General features: G+C 43.2%; 2 protein-coding genes across 4 annotated transcripts in view; both read left to right on the top strand.

Moving 5' to 3' along the window:
* The first annotated feature begins 1,529 nt into the window (after positions 1–1,529).
* Positions 1,530–7,746, top strand: txn2 (thioredoxin 2). Of its 2 annotated transcripts, none has more exons than XM_084571536.1 (4): positions 1,530–1,589; positions 4,247–4,533; positions 6,669–6,792; positions 6,922–7,746. In XM_084571536.1, the coding sequence occupies exons 2-4, from the start codon at positions 4,247–4,249 to the stop codon at positions 7,036–7,038; spliced, it is 528 nt and encodes a 175-aa protein (XP_084427662.1). In that variant the 5' UTR covers positions 1,530–1,589; the 3' UTR covers positions 7,039–7,746. The 2 variants fall into 2 exon arrangements, with proteins under 2 accessions (XP_084427662.1, XP_084427663.1); XM_084571537.1 differs by lacking the exon at positions 1,530–1,589 and adding an exon at positions 1,752–1,837.
* Positions 7,747–13,699: 5,953 nt separating this feature from the next.
* The window catches only part of LOC311506621 (myosin-9-like), a 31,239-nt gene continuing 24,297 nt past the window's right edge, over positions 13,700–20,641 (top strand). For both annotated transcript variants that reach the window (XM_084570654.1, XM_084570655.1), the window contains exon 1: positions 13,700–13,879. The gene's annotated coding sequence lies outside the window, so the exon portion shown is untranslated. The remainder of the gene's footprint in view (positions 13,880–20,641) is intronic.

The following is a 20,641-nucleotide window of genomic DNA, read 5'->3' on the forward strand; positions in this document are numbered from 1 at the left end:
CAGAAAACAGCTCTGTGTCCGGCTGTTTGCTTTGTACACGAGGGCATTTTGAAACAAGACCCCATGTGTGTGTGAAAACCCCTGATTGCAACACAGCTCTCCTCTGTGAATCAGACTCCACTGTGCTGGACTGGCTGTCCTCCAAAAGTCCATCACTGCAATGCAATGAACACATATGAGCATGATGCGCTGTATGTATGTCTGTGAATGTGTTTGAAGCTTCAGTGGCACGTGCGTTTGCAGGCAGCACGGCTCTGGATCTGCAGAATAAAGAGCGGAGCCGTCGGTGTGGGGGAAGGCTGGCCAAGATCCCAGGTGGTCCGATGCTCCTAAAAAGCGGCGGAGGTTGAAGAGTCGAAGAGGGTCTCGAAGGTCCAACTTTCATTTCTGTGCTTTTATCCATCCTCAATAAAATGTCCAAATGGAGGGAGGTAGTTCAGCTTTTGTTTTTGTAAAATAAGCCAAAATAAGGCAGACGTAGAGGGTAGAAGGTGTAAGCATCAGCCATACAACACCAAACAAGCCTGACTCTTCATCCCTACAAGTGGAAGCTTGTGGTTGCCGTGACAACGACCATACCTCTCATAGCAGACTTAAAAAAAAAAAAAAATCCTCTGATCCATCATCCGCTCCTGGACACGGTTTACAGTCACGGCTGACTTTATCCTCTCTTACGTGGAATAATTCCCCTCATCCGCCTCCGATCCTCTCTCTCTCTCCAGTGTCTCCTTTAGTCTGACTTTTTTACACCGAGCCTCAGATGACACCCATCTCTTCTCCAAATAGTCCACCCACCTTCTCTCTCTTTCATCCCTTTGCCCTCTTGGACATGAAAGGCACTGGCCATGCTGTTCCAACTCAATAAATAATGAATTAATGGTGAGTGGAGCACAAAAGACGTTATTCAACTTATTTCTTTTTTCATATTCACAATTTTCGAAAAGTTATAGTTATAAAAAATGATATCTTCATTTTATCCACTCGAGAAATCTAGTGGTTTGGTATTTTGCAAATACAAGTTTTCTCCTTATTAAGAGTTGGACGAGACGTTTGACTACACACTCTTGTCTGTGAAGTAAATATTAGGATAACATGATGTTGGCTTAGATGCACAACATGACTGGAAACTGGGCAATGGCACTCATCTGTACAAAGTTAAAAAGTAAAAGCCATCCAGGTCAACAATCTTGATTGCATATTGATTTGTGTAACTGAACACACAAAAGTGCCAAACTTAAAAGTGTAAAGTCTATATCCTTACTGCACAATCAATAACATTGTCAAAAACCAGCCCAGTGGCCCTTGTTTCAGCTTTGTTTTTGTCTTTATATGTGTTTTCATGCTTTGGCTTATCTGTTTTTACAGCAAATTAGTCAACGTTTGCTGTTTTTAAATGAATCTAAATAAACTGACATGCCTTGTGCGTTGCCGTTACTAAACAGACAGTCCTGCAGTTCCCCTTCCGGCCTGGAGGGGGCGCCGCTTGGAGCGCTGCGCCGCTGAGAGGCGACAAAAAGCTGCGCGAACTACAACGGAAGCACTTCATTGGTCCGCGAGGCCAAGAGCACGTCGCTAGCTAAACAATCAAGGTAAGCCCCGAAAACACTCCTTAATGATTTCAGTGACAGCTGTTGGTTTTATGCGATCGTTTAAGAGTGTGTTGCGAAACTGTCCGGGTTGTGTGTTTTATAACAAGAGGAAGGAGGTTGTTGTTAATGTTACGAGAAGGAGGAGGAGGAAGAGGAGGAGGAGGAGGACGAAGAGGGCAAAGTCATACGTAACGTAGATTAATGGAGGAAGCGAGCAGCCGGTAGATGAAGCTGAAGAAAACTACAAAGTTAGTCAAATATTAGTCAAATATTAGTGATGAATCGACACTTGAACCCTGCCGTTTCCTCATCTTAATATTTTTTAATTAGCAACTTATCCGCGTCAACAGTGACACCCTCTCTGCTGATTTTATTTACAAATTTAAATCCAAATTATAATTAAAATAACAGCTAACGTTGGTTTGACTTTTCATAAATGAGATTTACAAATATAAAACAATTAGCATGTAAACAAACTTCTTTAATTGACTGAGTGCCAGCTTCTTGATGACTTTAATTGCTCATCAGTGATGAAACTGAGCCTGTTATCTATTTTTTATCAATTAATCAGAAGACTTGTAATAGTTTTTAGAGCTCAATCAGAGTGATGGCTTTGGTTAAACAACAGAATTTAATTATTTTCATCACAGACTAGTTATTAAAGTCGTCTTTTCAAACAAAAGCCTGTAAATGTTGATGAGCTGGAATCTCTAAATTTGGCATTTTTGTTTTAAAAGTTGCAGCTTATTGATTAGTCGACTCTTTAATTCATCATAATTCTAGTCACGGTTAATAACTGGTGCCAACTTAAAAAACTTTATTTCATTTGGCAGCATCTCTTGTAGCAGCTACAGTGTCACAAGCACAGAAAAAAATAAAGGTAACATAAGTAATAAATATTAAAAGTGCAGTTAAAAATATTATATATAAATAGTCTGTATTAAAAACGTGCATGACTCTGAGTCTGCCAGAGTCTGAAAGGCTGGTGAAAAGAGAGTGTCTGGGGTGGATGGGGTCGTCCCGGATCTTCGTGTCCCATCGGAGGAGACGGCTCGAGTGGGTCTCCTCTGGGTGTGGGAGTGGAGAGCAGTCTCGATGACCTGCTGCAGTTGTTTCTTCTCGGATGCAGTGCAGGTGGCGTACCACACTGTACATCCATAGGTCAGGACTCTCTCTGTTGTGCAGTGGTAAAAGTTTTTCAGCAGAGGTGGAGGTTTGTTCCTCCTCAGCGTTCTTAAAAAGAGAAAAAGAGACGCTGCTGGGCCTTTTTAACAATGTGGGTGGTGTTCACGGTCCAGCCCAGGTCCTCTGAGATGTACAGCCCAAGAAACTTGTGACAATCCTGGCATTATTAAAGACAATAACAGTCGCGCGTCTTTCAGTGGACGTCATGGGAATTGTTTTGGAAAAAATGTGTAGGGTGCCCAGTGAGAGACTATTTATTTATTTTAATTCTGTGCCATGAATTACACATATGTCAGCTTTGAAAGTCAGTGAAGTCTCGGTTAAACCAAAAAAATTTTGAAAAACTAGACAAATGTGTTTTTCCACTTCATTAAAATACTTTTACACTTTAGAGGTGAAATGTATCGTGTTCACAGCTATGTTGGTGGTGGTGGTGCACCAACCGATCAGCCCTGACATAATGACTGACAGGTCATTGTCAAAGGTGAAGTGATTACCACTGATTAACTCATTAATCGTTGACACCTGTCAGTGGGTGGATATCTTGGGCAGCATGTGGTCCTCAGAGGTGACGTTAGAAGCAGGGAAAATGTTTAAGTGGAAGGATTTGAGCTACTTTGATAAGGGCCAAACTGTGAATGCTAGGTGACTGGGTCAGAGGGTGTTCCTGGTCCAAAGTCAGTACCTATCAAAGTGGCCCAAGGAAGAAAAGGAGGTGAACAAGACTCAGGGTCTCAAGTCTCACTGATGAACATCAACAGATGATCTTCTGCAACTCAAATTGCTGAAAGCTGGTTCTGATAGAAGACAGTGCATCACAATTATGGGGCTGTGTGGATGCAGACCAGTCAGGATGTCCACGTTGTCCCCTGTCCACTGTTGGATAGTCCTGCACTGGACATATGAGCATCAGAACTGGATGCCAATGGGAGAAGGTGCCATGTGTCCCCCAGATAGTCACTTATCTGGGGGACACATGGCACCAGGATGCAAGAAACATCCTTTTACGGTTGACATGAGGGGGGGGGGCATTGTCTGCACTGTCCAGGTGGTGGTCCCTAACTATCTTTCGGTAATTTTCTTGACTTGCAAAGTTCAAATTTGTTCAGAAACTAGTTTCTCGTCACTACTGCATATATATATCTCTCGTAAATAAAGTCCCACGTTGAACACTAGAGGGGGCAGGAGTTTAAAGTAGTTACATCACTTTCATTTTAAATCGGATTAAGACTTGTAGCTTGTTAAAGATTGATTTCAGAGCTTGCGTAATGGTAACTATTATAGAGACGTGGAAAATCTAGTTTAAACCAGTTTGTGTGTCTGCTGTAAAAAACACAGCCACTGATGTATGTCTATAAATCTATAAACATGTCGGCCTTGTTTTATCCAGTCTTCCTCCTTTTGCCTCAACCAGACCAGGAATCACTGTTAATTGTATTAATCAACTTGCATCTCTTCTCCTTTTGGCACAGATGGCTCACAGGCTGCTAGCGCGTAGAATCTGGACATTCTCTGTGAAAGATATTCGCCTCCTCCCGACATCCGCCGCCGCCACCACCACCGCAGCATCTTCTTCTTTTTCCACCTCTCTTCAGTCGGCCACGACCCGGGTCTCCTTCCTCTCCCCCTCACGCACTTTGCCTCGCGCCCTTCCCCACACCTCCCGCCGTGAAGTCTCCTTCAACGTTCAGGACAACGAGGACTTCACAGAAAGGGTCATCAACAGCGAACTGCCCGTTCTAGTCGACTTCCACGCCCAGTGAGTGCTGCAGGGTGGGATGGGTTTATTCAGAAGAGTGGCATTAAAACTGGAGCTGGGTTATATAAATTGATTCATCTGAATTTACGACACGGTGAAAAGCTTCCGGCATTAGTGGAATAATGTTTGAATTATATCCCATAAGACAAGAAAGTGGTCCAGTGGACAGCTATTACTGATGCAGCTGAAATGCACAGTGATAAAGAGATGATGCTCTTTTATATCAAGACTTTTGATCCCAGATGTGTGACCGGTAAAAACCACTGCCCTGATAAAAACCAAGGTTGCTATTTTTTACTGCAGCTCCTTCCATTTTGGAAATGTTTAGTCCTTGGTGTCAAGGCTCCAGTCTGCAGAGTTCAGTCAAAATATCTGCTGTTTGAAGATCACACTGACCTTGGGTAATACCTAGTTTTGCAGCTGTCTCTTAATTGACAGGAAGTGTTACATAGAACGTGTCTTGCTGTTTAAAATATATTTACACAGCTAACCCTGCAGCTGAAATTCTCGAGTCACGTACGGTTACACAACAACTACTGAAAGACCGCCACTGTGTAGAGTATACTGTGTCCTATAGGGGGGGCCCCCCCTCATCCTCACAGCTTTTAGATAATTTGACCTTTGAGTTCTATTCTAACCCACCGGCCTCTTTCACATGTGACATTAGGAGATAAGAATGTTATTTACCAAGTGGGAGATCTCAAATGTCTCACGGCATGAAAAACATTAGCATTTTTCCTCAATGAGCAACAGATACACAGGGAAGCCAAGATGAATGTTTGTTTCTTCATGTCCTCTATTATACACACAGCTCCATCAGATCACATTCATATCATATTTATTACATTTAATGACTGAGAATTAACAACAATGGAGCCACAGCTGTTCCTGTTTCCACATGGCCCAGTGTAGCCAGTCTCTGTTCTTATCAGAATATAAATCTGGTAACACACCTTTTTTTGATTTCATTATGACGCAGTCAGATAGTCTTACAACCAGCAGAGCCATTTTGTTTTAAACAATTTCAACTCCTAGGCGCTCAGATCATTGAGCTGGTTGGCCCTTTGTTGCGATACGTTCGCGGGACAGAGCTGCCTCCTCCAATATGGCGGCGACGCTGACGTACGGTCCAGCGCTCAATGGGGCGTCTATGTATATATGTCTATGGCTCTGATGCTATGACTATGTTGTTGTTACAATCAGCTCCCAACAGAGAGACTCCAGACCAACTTTCCACCACAAATATTTGTAGGAGAGGATGCTGATTGGGTAATATCACCTGTTTGGAAACAAAACTGCATCCACCGTGCTTGATAATGGCAGACCCTGGTGGTGGTTTCTGGCCAGTGAGATGGTGGCTGAAGAGTGGGAGGAGCCGTAATAGACGTCTTCTGACACACATGACTTAAATCTGCTGTTGTGTTCACGGTTGCCCACTTTTCCCATAAATCTGTTAGGAGAATCTTGTAGTGTACTAAGCACAAGCTATGACAGTTATAGATGTATGGCTGCTTCTGTGCATGCTGAGCTTCACTTCAATCTAAAGCTGCGTTCGAATGAAACTTGTGAGGTTTTTGGTTACCACATGGGAAGTCGGGTTCACACTAGTGCGTTCACGTAGTAAAATCAAGCGTAAGCCGTGAGAGCACTGCAACCAAGGCAACTTTCGGCGTCTTAGAGTTTAGCGAGCTTTAACGACCGGGTAGGAAAGGCAGGAAAGGCATAATGAAAGGACGAGGCTGCTGGGAATTTCCTCAGACGTATTTTAGAATCACAATATCCACCTCCGCCGTTTCTGTAGCAGTGGCAGCAAAAACGCAACTTAAGGACGCTAATGAAAACGTTCCCTCACAAGGACGTGGTTATCACAAGGGTGATAAGAGTCGGCACGTTCTTATGATCACGACCACATTTGATGGCGGCATGTGTCCTTGAATAAAACAGGTCATTGTCATGTCACTAAAAACGCCTGTGTATTGTCTCCTGTGACCTTAAAGTTGTGTATATATACATCTTGAATATGTTTTTTATGCTTATTAAAGTATTATGGCTTATAAATGTTCTGAAGTTGAAGCAGAAGTGTTTATTTTGTGTTTGTACGTCATTCACTGACTCTGGTTCTGTTGTTTTTTTAGGTGGTGTGGTCCTTGTAAGATCCTCGGGCCGAGGTTGGAGAAGGCCATAGCGAAACAGAAAGGCCGCGTTACCATGGCGAAAGTTGACATAGATGACCACACAGACTTGGCGATCGAATACGGGGTGAGACCTGCTTGACTCCCTCTTAAACTATTTATCATAGAGAACACGTTGCGGGTTTATTGCTTTGATTAAAAACCTTCCAAGGTCGAGTAACGGGATTCGACGTGTCATGATGTGGTCTGTCCTCAGGTGTCTGCCGTTCCGACCGTCATCGCCATACGGGGAGGCGACGTCATCGACCATTTTGTGGGGATCAAAGATGACGACGAGTTGGACAGTTTTGTCAGCAAAATCATTGGACAGTAAACCAGCTGTCCTTACCCACCACCCCCTTTTTCATACGCCACCACTGCACTGTGCTGCTGTTCTCTGAGAATCGGGCGCCATCGGCAGCACTTGGGCGCCATTTTGAGCCTGTTTAGCTTGATAAACAAAGGAAGCCTTGCCGCAATCTCAGCGGGCGAGCTTCCACATACCCACACCCATCTCTAGACACTCTGCTTCTGCTGTGCATCGCTGCTTCTGTCTCTGTCATTTTGTCTAGAGATGGGTGTGCCTCCATTATCCTATCGGTTCATGCAGAATTATTTTTTTTTTCTTCCTTTAACAATGTGACGAATCTTTTTTTCATACTGCTACAGCTGGTGTGTGAAAGTCTGCAAAAAAAAAAGCTCTTATACTGTGTAAACATGAGGGACGAACTTTTATAGTTTTAGCGGTGGAGAGGATTTAAACATAAAACCTGTTGAAATGAGGTTTGTATTACATGTAGTTCCTGGTTCTGTCCACACGAGGATGGCGTCTGCCTAAACATCACACCGCCACACATGGTCACTGTACACCATTATGCCTACCAATGTGAGAGAGGAATGTGTGTGCGTGTGTGTGTATTTCTGTTTATCGGACCGTGAAACTGAAGTCAAGCAGGACATGCAAATATGAGTCTGATTTAGTTTTATTACTGAAATAAAACTCTGTGTACCAGAAACAAGTGTATTAAAGGCGTCAAAAATATGTTCTGAATTTGAATTGTGTATTTGTCTGTGGTTGTAAAAGAGACACGAGTTGGAGCTTTACTGTCCCCAGTGAAGCTGATGCAATGTTAAAGTCATGTATTCTCCCTTTTGTTTTGGCTGGTTTCGCAGCACTTAAAAGATTTAACTTAATCTTCAGATTGATATTTGTGTGACTTGAATCGTTTCTCGCCAGGAAACTAGATGAACTCTGACTTCTTTCTATTACTTTAGCGTTTTATGCCCTCCCCCCTACTTCTCTTTGTGCACTTTCTGCCTGAACATGAAGCCATGAGTCATCACAATCCTCACATCAAGGTGACGCCTACACGCCACCTTCCATTTATTTCTTCTCTAAATCTTCCCTCAAAGACGTTACATCTTCCTCATTGTCGCCCAAATATCCACCTTCATAAAGCCTCTCCCCGCTCGTACACCTGACCGAACCTCCCCTCCCTTTTTTTCCTCTGTAATCCGAGGCGTCGGCGTCGGCAAATGGACTCTGACCCCTCGGCGCAGGTGCACCGCCTCGCTCTCTCCAGCCCAAATGTGTGTCAGCTCTTGCTTGTTTAAAAGTTGCTATGGCAGAAGGAGGTAATAAATGAGTGCGTTATCACCGGGCATGGTAAATCATTGACAGTGGGATAGTAAGACGAGACGGGATTTTGCTCTCTTTTGAGCCGTGAGGAAAATAACATGGAGGAGCGTTGTTGTTGTTGATGTAGAAAAGACGCCGAGACAAGTTCTGAGCAGGAACTTGTGCCAAAGAAGCAGTCGGTTAACTTTATATTCTCATTTTTCTAGCCTAAAAACTTTTATTTTTGATACATTTTACAGTATATACAGTAAATAGGACGTCCCATTATGCACCAAGCTCCTCTCTCTCATTGTCTATACATTAAAGTGCTACCACTATGGCTGAGGAGCTGCAAATTTATAATTTGTGGAGTGGATAGTTTCTAATCTGGATGTCTTGGCCCGACCGACCTACTCAGTGTTTATTACTCACAGTTATCCACAGCCGCATAAATGTTATGCAGCTTATTACACCCAACACACTCACCTTTAGTGTAACAACCGTCATCACTGATAACAGAGAACTTACGAGCACACCTGTCTACTCTTATTTCTTTCGAACATCAATCTCCCTTGAGTCATGCATCACCACCGAGTATCTCCTGCTCCTGCCTGTACCATGCTTTATGTCAACATCACATCAGCATCACCTGAGAGCAACCCTCCAATCCGGTCATCCTTTTTCATCCTCCCCTTTCCTCTCGCAGGCCGCAGCCGACAAGAGTCCCGGTGCACGCTGGGCCTTCACACTGCTTATTAAGGTCACGTCATTCGTCATGTTGCATCTGCACTTCTAGCGGTCCCCGGGGCCTTGGATTAGATCATCGCCAGTGACGCTGGTGCAGTTTTTGCTCCAGTAGCAAGCAGAAGCAGAAACCCAGTGATTTTCAATAGGTGGGGGAATTCCACTGGTGTTACGTAACCAGGTTAAAGCCAGTGGTCCAGATGCACAAATTGTTGTGAGCTGGATGAAAGACATTCCTGCATAGCTTTGAGATGTCTGGCACTCAAATGACGACACCTTTGTGAATGATCCACCTCTTTCTGCTTTTTTTTTTTTTTTTTAATCAGTAACTAAGACTCAAGGCCTCAAAGATTCACTTTCAGGAACTAATCACAGACACTACCGCTCCGTCTCTTCCTCTTTTTACTTTCACACCAGGTGAAAAAAAAAAAAGAAGAGGTGATTGAAGAGGTGACGACAGGTTCAAGAACGGCGCGTAACCCTACACCTCTTCCGCCAAAAACAATAGACCACACCTCCACCCTGACTCCCGCTGTCTCTCTCTCTTACTCAACCACTCTTGTGACCATATAAGGGAAAAAAAAGACAGGGGAAGCCAGCGGCGGAGGCTGCTGCTGCTGCTGAGCAAACCAAGAGAGGGAGAGAGAGAGAGGCCAGAATACTTCTAGTCCCAGTCTCCCCGCCTTTCTCAGAAACTGTTAATGCTTCACGTTTGAAATGAAAATGCTTGAAAGAAATGCACGACTTTATGAGTTTGTGTGTGGGAGATAGAGAGAGAGAGAGAAAGACTCCCAGGTCTGGCCCTGAGGGCATTCTCTGTTGATAGTAAATACACCGCTGTATTTTTATTTTAAACACAAGCCGCCCTCCACCTTGCAAGGTCTCCGCTCCGTTCCAGACAAACGACAGACAAAGCCGCCACTGTTGCCGCTCGTGTCTTTTTTTTTCCCATGCAACATGCACACAGCTTGTATTGATTTAAGCGTGGCATTAGAGATGTCAAACCGGCGAGGAGGAGGAGAAAAAAAAAAAAAAAAGGCGTCTGAGGCCTTGTCTGCTTTTCCCTTTACTCCACATTCCTCCGTTTTGTGAGTCAACAGTGTCTTATCACTCCTTCCTGTTTGCTGATTACTAAGGAAAGGAGGAGGAGGAGGATGGAGGCATGCTAAAGGACAGACAACAGAATGAATAGACAGTTTTTATCCCAAAAAGTGGAGTAGCTCTTCATTCTTCTTCTTGTTTCTTTTGGCAAAACCAAATGTTTTGCTTTTCCATGTCAAATCAAGTGTACGTTTAAAGCTACAGGATGTGGGTCAGACGGGAGTGTTAAGCGACCTATTTGCTCCCAGATCCAAGCTCCGTATATATATATGAGCGTTCATGCATGGAGGCATAGAAACACACATTCTCACCGAACCCTTCGCGCACGCATGAATTCACACAAGTAATTACACGGCGAGAGTGGCGGTGTAGTGAGTTAACTTGCCACCCCTTTAAGCATGCTATCATTGAATGGGTCCCTTTCTTTCTGACTGGATGATATAATGGCTTCACACACCCTGAATTACAGACACACCCTGCTGCTATTACAACCAACTGCAGGAAAAAGAGAGCGAGAGGGAGGGAGATAGTGAGGTCAGAAGTGTCCATATTTGGTAATCCAAGCCTTTTCTTTCTGTGCCCATTATTTGTTTAGCCAATACAGGGAGTATTTGTTTCTGTGCAAATCTGCTTTTAATTTAAATTTATTTTCATATTTTTTGTTTTTTCTGTGTAAGAAGTTGTATTTCCCCCTTCTCTGCATCTGGTCCCGCTCAAGCAACCGGCTGACCTTTGACCTCCCAGCTGAGATTTTCCTGATATTTCCCATCCGTCCCAGGGAGCGTGAGATTTATTGATTTTTCCAAGCAGCCACGCCGAAACGGTCAATGTTTTGCTCCGCATACATGTGATGCCCAGCTGCTAAACGCTGCAAAAACACACAAACGCATTCCTTTCATAATGACACATAGGGCACATAAATCACACATTGTACTGAAAATGTGATTTCCCTAAGGTTGCCAGTGCATGCCGGCCATTCCTTAGGCCCTGCCGTGATGTAAGGCAACTTCTGGGGGTAAACAGGCATAAAAGTTGCCTTTGTGTGCGGAGGGCTGACCGTGTAGTTCTTGTATACCTGCAGGACACTGCCATGTTTGCATCAGCTCTTGTCGAACGCTTGTTATCCCTCGACCTCAGAGCAGCATCATCTGTTTTGAATTCCTGCCTCTTATCTGCCATTACTCCCAAAGTGAAGACAAAATAGAACCCCTTAGTGCTCTAAACCCAGAGTTTCTTTATTTACGACGCTATTAAAGTGGAGTACAGTTACTGACATTTGGAAAACAGTCAGAATGTCTTGTTTCTTTTAGTGATGGTACAAAAAGGAACAAGACATTTTGATTGTTTTCCTTATAACTACTGTTTATTCAGTTGTTCATCTCTTGCTTTATTAGTTTATCAAACTCCGTGTTAACCTTCTATTTTAGCCCTTTAATCTTAGCTAACTGTTTTGACGTCTGCGCTTGCCTCCTGGCTTCTTTTCATGCAGTCTTTTGCAACAGCTGTTGTGGCTCATTTAATAGGTGGATAATGTGTTTTTTTAAATCCAGTTTTAATCTTATAATTATCATTATTATTATTTCATTCATTGAGCTGTCAGCACTTGCAGAACTACCTCCAGAGGCGCCAGTTGCCTGTCCCTGGGTGAACTTCCCTGTCTTTCACTGTCGTAGTTTGTGTTGCTGCAGGTTTTCAATCAGTGATTTACACAGAAAAAGTGAAAAACATTTGTTTCCCGTTGCTGATGTCACCCCACTGGTTGTGACATGCGGTCCTGGCTCTGCGCCTTCAATTCTGTCAGCAGACTGGGCTCACATCAACCACGTCCAACTCCCTCAGGAGTATTTGAAGTAAACAGGTTCATATTGTACCGTTCCATTCCTCTGTGTGGACGTTGGCCGCGTCACAGCTTTCATCTATCACTTTGCTCATCTGTTTTTGATTTTCATTTCTCGTTCAGTCCCAGCAGCCCTTTCCTTTTCTTGTACCAGTGCCACACTCCTGCTTATATCACTATAATGACCATATTCCAGACATCTAATTATTCTATTTCACCTGAAGTATATAAACGTGAGTCATCCCTTCGTCACACGTTCTTCTTTGTTGCTTTTACGAAGGGCAAAGTCAGGACTTTTTGGCAAGCAAAGAAAAACAAATGTCAGATAAAAATGTGAGGCAGAGCAAATGTTTCTCTCACTCAAATTAACGAGATCAACACCTGCAGCAGGTTCCCATGCGGCGCTGACATGTCTAGTCACGAAGGTGAGCTCACCTATCATTGAGAATTAAATCACTCCTACACTTTATCTCATGTCTCGCTATTTGTCTCTAGATCTAATCTTATTTCTTCGGAGAACTCGGCTGCAGTTCAATAAATGCCTGACACGAAGCTGATAGAACGAGCTGAAGGGTGCGGTGAGAGTTTTTAATGTCATTAATGTAATTGTGACATTAATATCAAAAGCACGTCAGTCAGCTTAGTGTTGAATTTAAATGTCGTCATATAGTTCGGCAAATTTAATCCAGATATCGTTTTTTTGACTTAGATCAAATATACAAACACAGAACGATTGGTTTCAAGAATAGTTTGATGCTCATTAAGGTGAAAATGATTTACATTTAAGTGACATGATCCCTGGGTGGTTTAAATTGTTTAACAATTCAAGGCCAAAGCGTTCTAAGGCCAAACTCTAAACCATCAATCATCGTCTGCTGCTTTTTTTTTTTTTTTTTTACTCTGAGATGCTGGAAAGCAGTCTAACTATGTATAAATAAAGTCCAACAGCTGTTACCCTCGTATGTGTTATTCTCTGCCCTGTGTTTCTGTTAAGCTAGCTATTTGAACTATTTACACATTCCTGTCTATTTTAGCCATTTTATCTTAGCTAACGATTTTGGCCTCTCTGCTGGCTTGCCTCTTATTTGTATTTTCCAATACTTTGTATGACACTCTCCACCCTTGAAAGTGTCAAACAATCACGAATAAAGTTCTGCAGCTGTTTTTTGTCGTTAAAAAATTTTAAAGGTAGCACAAATGCATTAATCATATAGATAGGAGTATAAACACAATATTTGATTTGTGTAATATTTGGCAGCCATAGCAGAAATAGTACTAAACAGCTGGAGCCACGGCTGAAACTTGTTTTCACTGGTCACATGAAGGAAGATCCTGGATGATGCGGTCCATCCTGAGAGTGACTGGTACTTATATGGTCATAAAAATCCTTAGCATGCACATACCTCTCTCATTAAGCATGGCTTTATCGGTATCCCCTCTCTCCCCCCCCTTTTTTCCTCCCTCCTGTTTCAAGTTCAGCCTTTTCTATTCTTACGCCCCTGTCCAGTCGCTGTCGCCGTTCTATGAGCGCACGCGTTTAGCGGAAGGCGATTGGTCCAAATCTGTATGAAACGGCGCCGGTGATTGGCCACAGCCAGCGGCTACGAGCCCCACAAGGCCCCGCCCCCTACCCGGACCGCACCCCGGCTCCGGCGGGCTGCGCGAACCAGCGAGCAGCTAGTTGGAAGAGGGAGGGCAGAAGGAAGAGAAGAGAAAAAAAAAAAAGAGATAGAAAGAGTGAGAGAAGTAGAGAAAGAGAGGGAGGAAGCGAGGACTGTAGTTTAGCCTCTGCGAAGCTGCTGTCGACAGGAAAAGACTGACGCTGACTGAGCCACCCGCTTGTTGTTAGCTCCCTGAAAAGCGCCCAAAAAGCAGGTAAAAAAAAAATTATTTGTCCGCCATTCTGTGTCTTATGTTTTATAACTCATTCAGTTTCCACCGCAGCAAGTGCAGCGAACCAGGAAGCACGGGGCTGCTAATTTACTCACTTTACCAGCGAGACAACTTTAAAATGCACATATTAAACTTTGTTGTAGATAAATGTGGCCGGTGTTTTTGACATGAGCATCAAGTTCACGGCTGCTCGGGGGGTGGGGGGGGGGGGGACGGTTGGAAGTCCTAACGGTTAAGAAGAGGCAGGAAGTGATTCGGTTGAATGAGTTGCAGGAAAAAAAAAAAAAAGGTCGAGGAAGAGTTTTTAAGCTACATGGGCATGGAGGTGGTCGGGCCTCACGGGCAGACTGGCTCGGTTTTCTTTAGGGGGGGGTGGAGGGGGGACGTGTGTGTGTGTGTGTTGAAGTTTAAACTTTTTCCAGTGTTGTAAGGGGCCGAAAACTGACGCCGTGTGTGGCCGGTAAGATGTCTGGCTGGCGGCATGACGTCATTAGTTCACCGGCGGACCGGGAGAGAGAGAGAAAAAAAAATGGAGGCGTGCTCCGTGACCAGCTTCACCCTCAACGAACCGTGACATCTGACTTTATGACTAAAACCTTCTTTATACTTAATAAAGACTGTGATTTAGTTCACCCACATATTTCATCATAACTTGGCAAGTGATGTGATTGATAAGAGGAACTTAAGCTATCGTGATTTATTTTTTTTTAAAGTTGACTTTTTTTGAGCAGATGACTAGTTTTTGAAGAAGTTTGAAATAGTTTTTTTTTTTCCAGGACTATTTCTGTGTCACAAAACCATGTGGTGCATTAGGATTTTAACAAAATGACTGGTTCTACCTCTCCAATGTGACTATCGGCTAGTTTCATTTATCGTTTATGATAGTAAACATAACATCTAAAGGTTATGCAGCTGGGCTTTGAGTGATTGCTGCTGCATTTGTTTTTTTAGACCCGTTCTAGGCTAGATTTCTGATACAAGGAGCTAAAAAAAATATGTCTGTGGGTTAGTAAGTGTGCTGTGAGTTAGTTCCTTGTATAAGTGACTATCTTGTTCAGTGTTGTGATAGATGAGTGTGACAAAAATAGGCTATTTTGGACCTTATCACCCACTAATATTCATTTAATGCAGTTTTTTCCAAATGTTATGTGTGTTATGAACCGTCTGATGCGTTAGGGTCGCACAACATGTAAGTGGTTCACTTCCAGCATCTCAAATGTGTAAGTTTGCTAGTTTCCACTGTGGTGTCAAAAGACTTTCCAAGCAAAAAAAATGCAGTCTCAGAAGTTCACACCTCGATTCGGCTATGAGCTGTGAGCTCGTGGCTGATCCAGAGTTGCAGACCAGTCGGCTGCAGCTGCTGCCAGGATGTGGATGTGATTTAGAGTTTTGATGTCAGTTTGAAAATGACAAGAATCTACCCACATGATGACTTAATGGCAAAGTTTGAAATTAGCGTTTCCCACAGCATCATATGGTTCGTTAGCCTTATTACTTGAGGTTAGGTGGTTGAAAATATATTTTTTTTTCCAATCTGCATCCAAGGTTCTGTGTTGCAAACCATCTGGTGCATGAAGTTAAAACAACAGCTCTTGGATGTTTGAGTGTCTTTTGTGATAGTAAACTGGACAGCTTCCGTTTTTAGACTTTTGGTCAAACAAAACAATAACTATAGACTAAGTCAGCTGGGCTTGGAGGCGTTGCAATAGCATTTTTGGACTTGGACGTCTAGACAAAGCAATTTTTTTTGGTTGCAACCCTATCCCGATACACAGTACAACATGATAAGATATCTAAATAACTAACTACAAAGCTGACAATTAGACTTTAGAGGCCATTTTTCTTCTTTGATTACACACTCATACTGTTTCTTGTAATCCCAAAGCGAACAATAGTCGTTATCTGTGATGGATGGGGCAAAATATTGGACGGATACTTGAGCTTTTACTTTAAATGGATAATAGTGAGACTTGAAAGCAGTTGCATATTCCATATAGCTGTTTTTTAATGACGGTGCAGAAAATGATTCATATACTAGAAGATGGTCTGGTTCGGTGATAGTTTGTAACAGATGAAAGCATTTTGCAGAGGTAGATAGACGATGTAATGAATGTCCTTCTTGCAACCCCCCCCCAAAAAAAATAAAATAAAAAAAAATGCCAGCTGAAAATGACCACGTCTGCCGTCTAATTACAGTGCGGCTGACTCTGATGAGCATTAGCATGCCAGCATGAGTTTTCCAAGGCTTAAGAGAATTTATGGGATCAATATCAAGCCAAGTGCAATGCAGTTTACTTCATCGACCCAGTGACTCAGACATAAGATGGCCTATAACCTTGGAGCCTAGTCTGCAAGCGCTTTAATATTCAGATTTTCCCGTCAAGAGTTGGATACTTGTTTTGCAAGTGTTGTGCTTTGTCTGCACAATTTGTGTTTGTGTAGGAGACACAAACAGACTCTGCTATACCTGCACTCCCTAGTCATTTTGAGAATAGCAGACACAGGAAAAAGATAGGCCTGAACTCGGCGTCAAGTCATGCTGGGGGCGTCGAGAGGCTTCAAACTCTGGCGTTCTTTCATCCGAACCTGCTTCTCATTGTACAAAGTGTTTCAGATGGATTGCACCCCCCCCCCTTTTTGCTTTCACACTTAGTAATGAGAAACATACATTTCTAATCAGCTGTTTTCTGCCAAGAAGCTATTAAACTGCAGTCAAGTGTGTTATGGTACGGGAAATTATCGTGCAACTCACGCTAGCGTGTCTGTGTGACATATCCGTGCATGCCTGCCCTTAAAGGGTCACACTAGGTGACAAGTAGCATGTCATATCCTGTTATTGCATTGAGTCATTTTGTTGAATTAAGTCCTGACAATGCGTTGTGCAATAGCTTCTCCTGGGGCCAGTTCTTCCCGGTTATTGCCAGTTTCGGTGCTGTTATGGAGCTCCCCCCCCCACCCCCTGCAGAGATCATTACATTCCTTCACTCGTGTGTCAGCAGTGTCCATACTCGAGGCCCCCAGGAGAGTTGCATACTGTAGGCTAGACAAAATTAAATGCAGGCTTCTTAAAATGTGAACAGGGTGCTGCTGGTGGTGGTGGTGTGTGTGTGAAGCTGCGCAGTCTCCTCAGAGCAAAACAGTGAACATGCCTGTGGATGTTTAGATTTCTTTTGAAGGATGGTTGTCCTAGCTGGGGGAAAGATTAGTTGCAGGCCCTTTTGCTTTTGCTGCAGATGAGAGGGCAGCATGACAGTCTCGACGTTCTTTTAAGAAATCTCAGGTGTTTCCTATGTTTCTTTGTTTATGTTTGACCTGCTAACTGCCTGCCAGCGCTCCGGTTTATCTTCTGTGACTTCCAGTGACTTCCAGTAACTCTCACGTTAGCTTTCAAAGGTCGTCCAAAGCTGCGTTGTCATATTGTTTATTAATCCGACTGCTGGCGGTGGCTAGGTTGCTCGTGTTAAAGAGATTGTCCTTCTGGAAGACTGGTCAAAGATCCTCTTTGTAGTGGAGTGAAACCATTTTTCGTGCCTTTCTTTTGTTTCGTGCATCTTCGTTCTTTGGTTTGTGGTCATTTCCTCTTTGGTTCAAGCCAACCTTTCATTGTGTTTCTCACTGCACTCTACGGTTTGTTAATCTGATTGGTTGAAGTGTGAACATTCAAGCTTCTGTATTAAAAACGCCTGTTGCCTGGCGTCTCTATCAGATAGTAAACTGAATATCTGCAGGTTTTTAGACCTTTTGTTCAGGAAAAGAAACTATATTTTACGCCAAGTCATGTGGGCTTTGATAGCATGTGGTTGTGTGTTGTTTGGACATGCCTTAGACTGATAGCTGGTACATTAAAAATGACTGGCCTACACTGATGCACAAGACAAAAGTGATAAGATATCTGAATCGCCAGCAATCGGGGACAGCTGGACTATTAGACCAAAACTTAGATAAACTTTATTGAGCCACGAGGGAAACTGCTTGGTCACAGTAGCTTAGTAGCACATAAAAAAAAAACACTCTTAAGAAGCACATGTAAAAGAAAGATTAAGTAAAATCTAGTGTACAGATTTGGTTTATATGAACAAATCTACAAGAAACAGAAACGGAAGAATATATAGTTTTCACATAGGAATGATGGTAAGGTGCGTGCCAGATGTCTTCTTCGAGTATAACCAAACCTTTTCTTGTCATTCTTGATATTAGCAATAGTTGTTGTCCGTTATCGAAGGGGCGCGACGGTCAAATGTCATGCGTATCCCAGTTTCCCAGTCAGCTGAGATTCATTCATTCATTCATTCATGCAGGAAGAACATTCCAGCCAGACTGACGATGTCTTGGCTTCTTCCATTAACCGTGGCACAGCTGATCATGCCTTTTCTCATCACGCGTCCTCATAATACCTGTTTCTATTCCAGCCTGTATCACACATCACTGATGCTTTGGGCTTTAATTCAAGACGACGGCGGCGGCACTCATATTCTGCTGCCTTTTCTTGTACGTTTCTTCTATTTTGGTTCCGCCCCAGACATCATATTTCCTCTGGCCGATACAAACCACATAATTAAGTGGCTTCAGTCAGAGTGGTTGACCTGACTGGGCTCAAGTGCACGTCCGCAGTAGTATCTGCTTTGCGTTTCCTTTCTAACATTTTCTTGTCGTCTCCTCATCGGACCCTTTTCTCCGTGACTTCTGTTCCTAGTCTGTGTTCAGACTCTTTTCCTCTGCTTGTGTGTGTTTTTTTTGCCACCACCCCGTCCTTTTCCTCCGTCCCCCCCCCCCCCCTCACAGCACCTGTAAGGTTTCAATAGCGCCAAACAATACCAGGAAATGACTGCACTCCAACTTAGACACCATAAAGAAAGGAGTTGTTTAAGTTTCTGATCTTGAAGAGGACGGACTTTGACCAAGCTTCTTGTGGCTCAGTAGATCGCACCACTTTCTGTTTCATTACGTACTTATTGCTTGATTACTGACGTACAGTCTAGTAAATCCATCTTTTTTCAGTTACGAGTAGGTAAAAGGCCTTGTAGAAAAATTCACAGGGCATTTGACTCGTTTAAATACAAGTTAATCAATGTGAAATAAAGTCCTGCATTTTTAAAGAAGCTGCAAGACACCCACAGCAAAAAAAAAAAGCCCTCTGGTCGTTGGTGGCTGTGGTAAGGCAGTGTTGCGTTTCTAATCATAGCTAGACTTTGCCCGTGGTTGGGTGTATGTGTGTGTGTGTGTGTGTGTGAGTGAGCTGTACACCTGGTGTAAGACTGCACGGAGAAATGGTTAATAGGCGGAGATTGCGAAATGCGTTCACCACAAACATTTTAAGCTCGCCTTTGCATATGAACTTTGAGTCGTGCTACACGATTGTTCTAACTCTTAATCCAAATCATCCAGCTACTTGCCACATGTCAGATTGCCAAACATGTGGTTCTCTGTGAACATTTGTTTGATGAGACAATGAAAACGATAGTTCGGTATTGTCTGGGTAACAGAAGGGGAGTGCCCTAAGTAGCAATAAGAAGTGATAAAGCAATAAGGAACCACATAATTAACCGCAAAGTTAAAGTAGGGGGAAGCTGTGCGGTTGTAGAATAAGTAGTATGGAAACATGGTTCAAGATTTTCTTCATCGTTTCTGTCAAAAATAAAATACATAGCTGTCCCAGTGGAGCATTCCTCTTAAGAAAAATTACCGCTGACAAACAGAAATGTTTATCTTAACTCCCCACCGCATTCTTTCACTGTCTGTTAAAAGGCCTTACGTAACCATCTGTCTATTATCTCACGGTCAATACTTGGTGGAGTGTTTTCGTAAAAAGGGGGGCAAACTGGTGCCGTGTCAGTATCTGCCCTGTCCTGTCAAATAACCAGGCGGGGTTTTTGATATCTGCCTTCAATGACAGACGTGGAATTTGTTCTGTGACCCCGGAAATGATGCGGTCGATGTCAGACCAACGCCCTCTTTCAAATCGTGCGTGTTCGCTTTGTCTTCCAACTTAAGCTTCCCCATAGGCCTGCATTCTTCATGTTGAAGGACGACTTGAGTTCAGCCGAAGTCATACAGGGTGTTTAAAGTAGCGTGAAATCTGTCACTGGTGGTAGGGTAGGGCGTGTATAGACGTACTGCAGGTGAAAGCATGGTTGAATAAAACTACACATATCCTCCACCTTAGGTCTGATTTAGGGTTAAACACTTGAAAGTGTGCAACAGAAGTTAAAGAACAGTTGATAAATTAAGAGTTCTTATCAGAGTTTGAGTTTGCTAAGACACCATTTGGATTTTGTTTTGGGATGTGTTTCAATTCGCCTTTGGCTAAGCCCCGCCCCCCCCTTAGTTACTGTTGCTACGTCCGACATTCTCTTCTGGGCTGTGGTTTTCTGGTTATCTATAAGGCTCTGGTATCAACATGGCTTATGCTGTGACAGCTCTTCCTGCTGAACTTTTGTCAAACTTTTTGTAAAGCAGCAAATAAAGTGTCCGATAGAAGTAGGCAAAAGGGGCTGCAATATGCGTTCGAAGGCTATATTCAGGACATACAAGTGAAACGCAACGAACAACAAGGCATCCAAACAGAGGCAAAAGCATACCGGTCACAGTCAGAAAATGAACCACCGCATATCCTATTAATCGAGACGGAGGCTGGGACTGACAATATCAAGGAGCAACACTGTTCATGCAAAGCTGGGTACGTCTCTATTCACTTCTATCATCGTTATTACGAAGCAAACGGACCAACGTTACGCACGTATAACG

This window comes from Chelon labrosus (assembly GCF_963514085.1).
Source record: "Chelon labrosus genome assembly, chromosome: 21".
NCBI lineage: Eukaryota > Metazoa > Chordata > Actinopteri > Mugiliformes > Mugilidae > Chelon > Chelon labrosus.

Bases quoted from the DNA above. Each gene is read 5' to 3' on its own strand.
- txn2 (XM_084571536.1), top strand. From the start codon at position 4,247: ATGGCTCACAGGCTGCTAGCGCGTAGAATCTGGACATTCTCTGTGAAA. The intron at 4,534-6,668 runs GTGAGTGCTGCA...TTGTTTTTTTAG, and splicing joins CTAGTCGACTTCCACGCCCA to GTGGTGTGGTCCTTGTAAGA. The intron at 6,793-6,921 runs GTGAGACCTGCT...GTCTGTCCTCAG, and splicing joins ACTTGGCGATCGAATACGGG to GTGTCTGCCGTTCCGACCGT.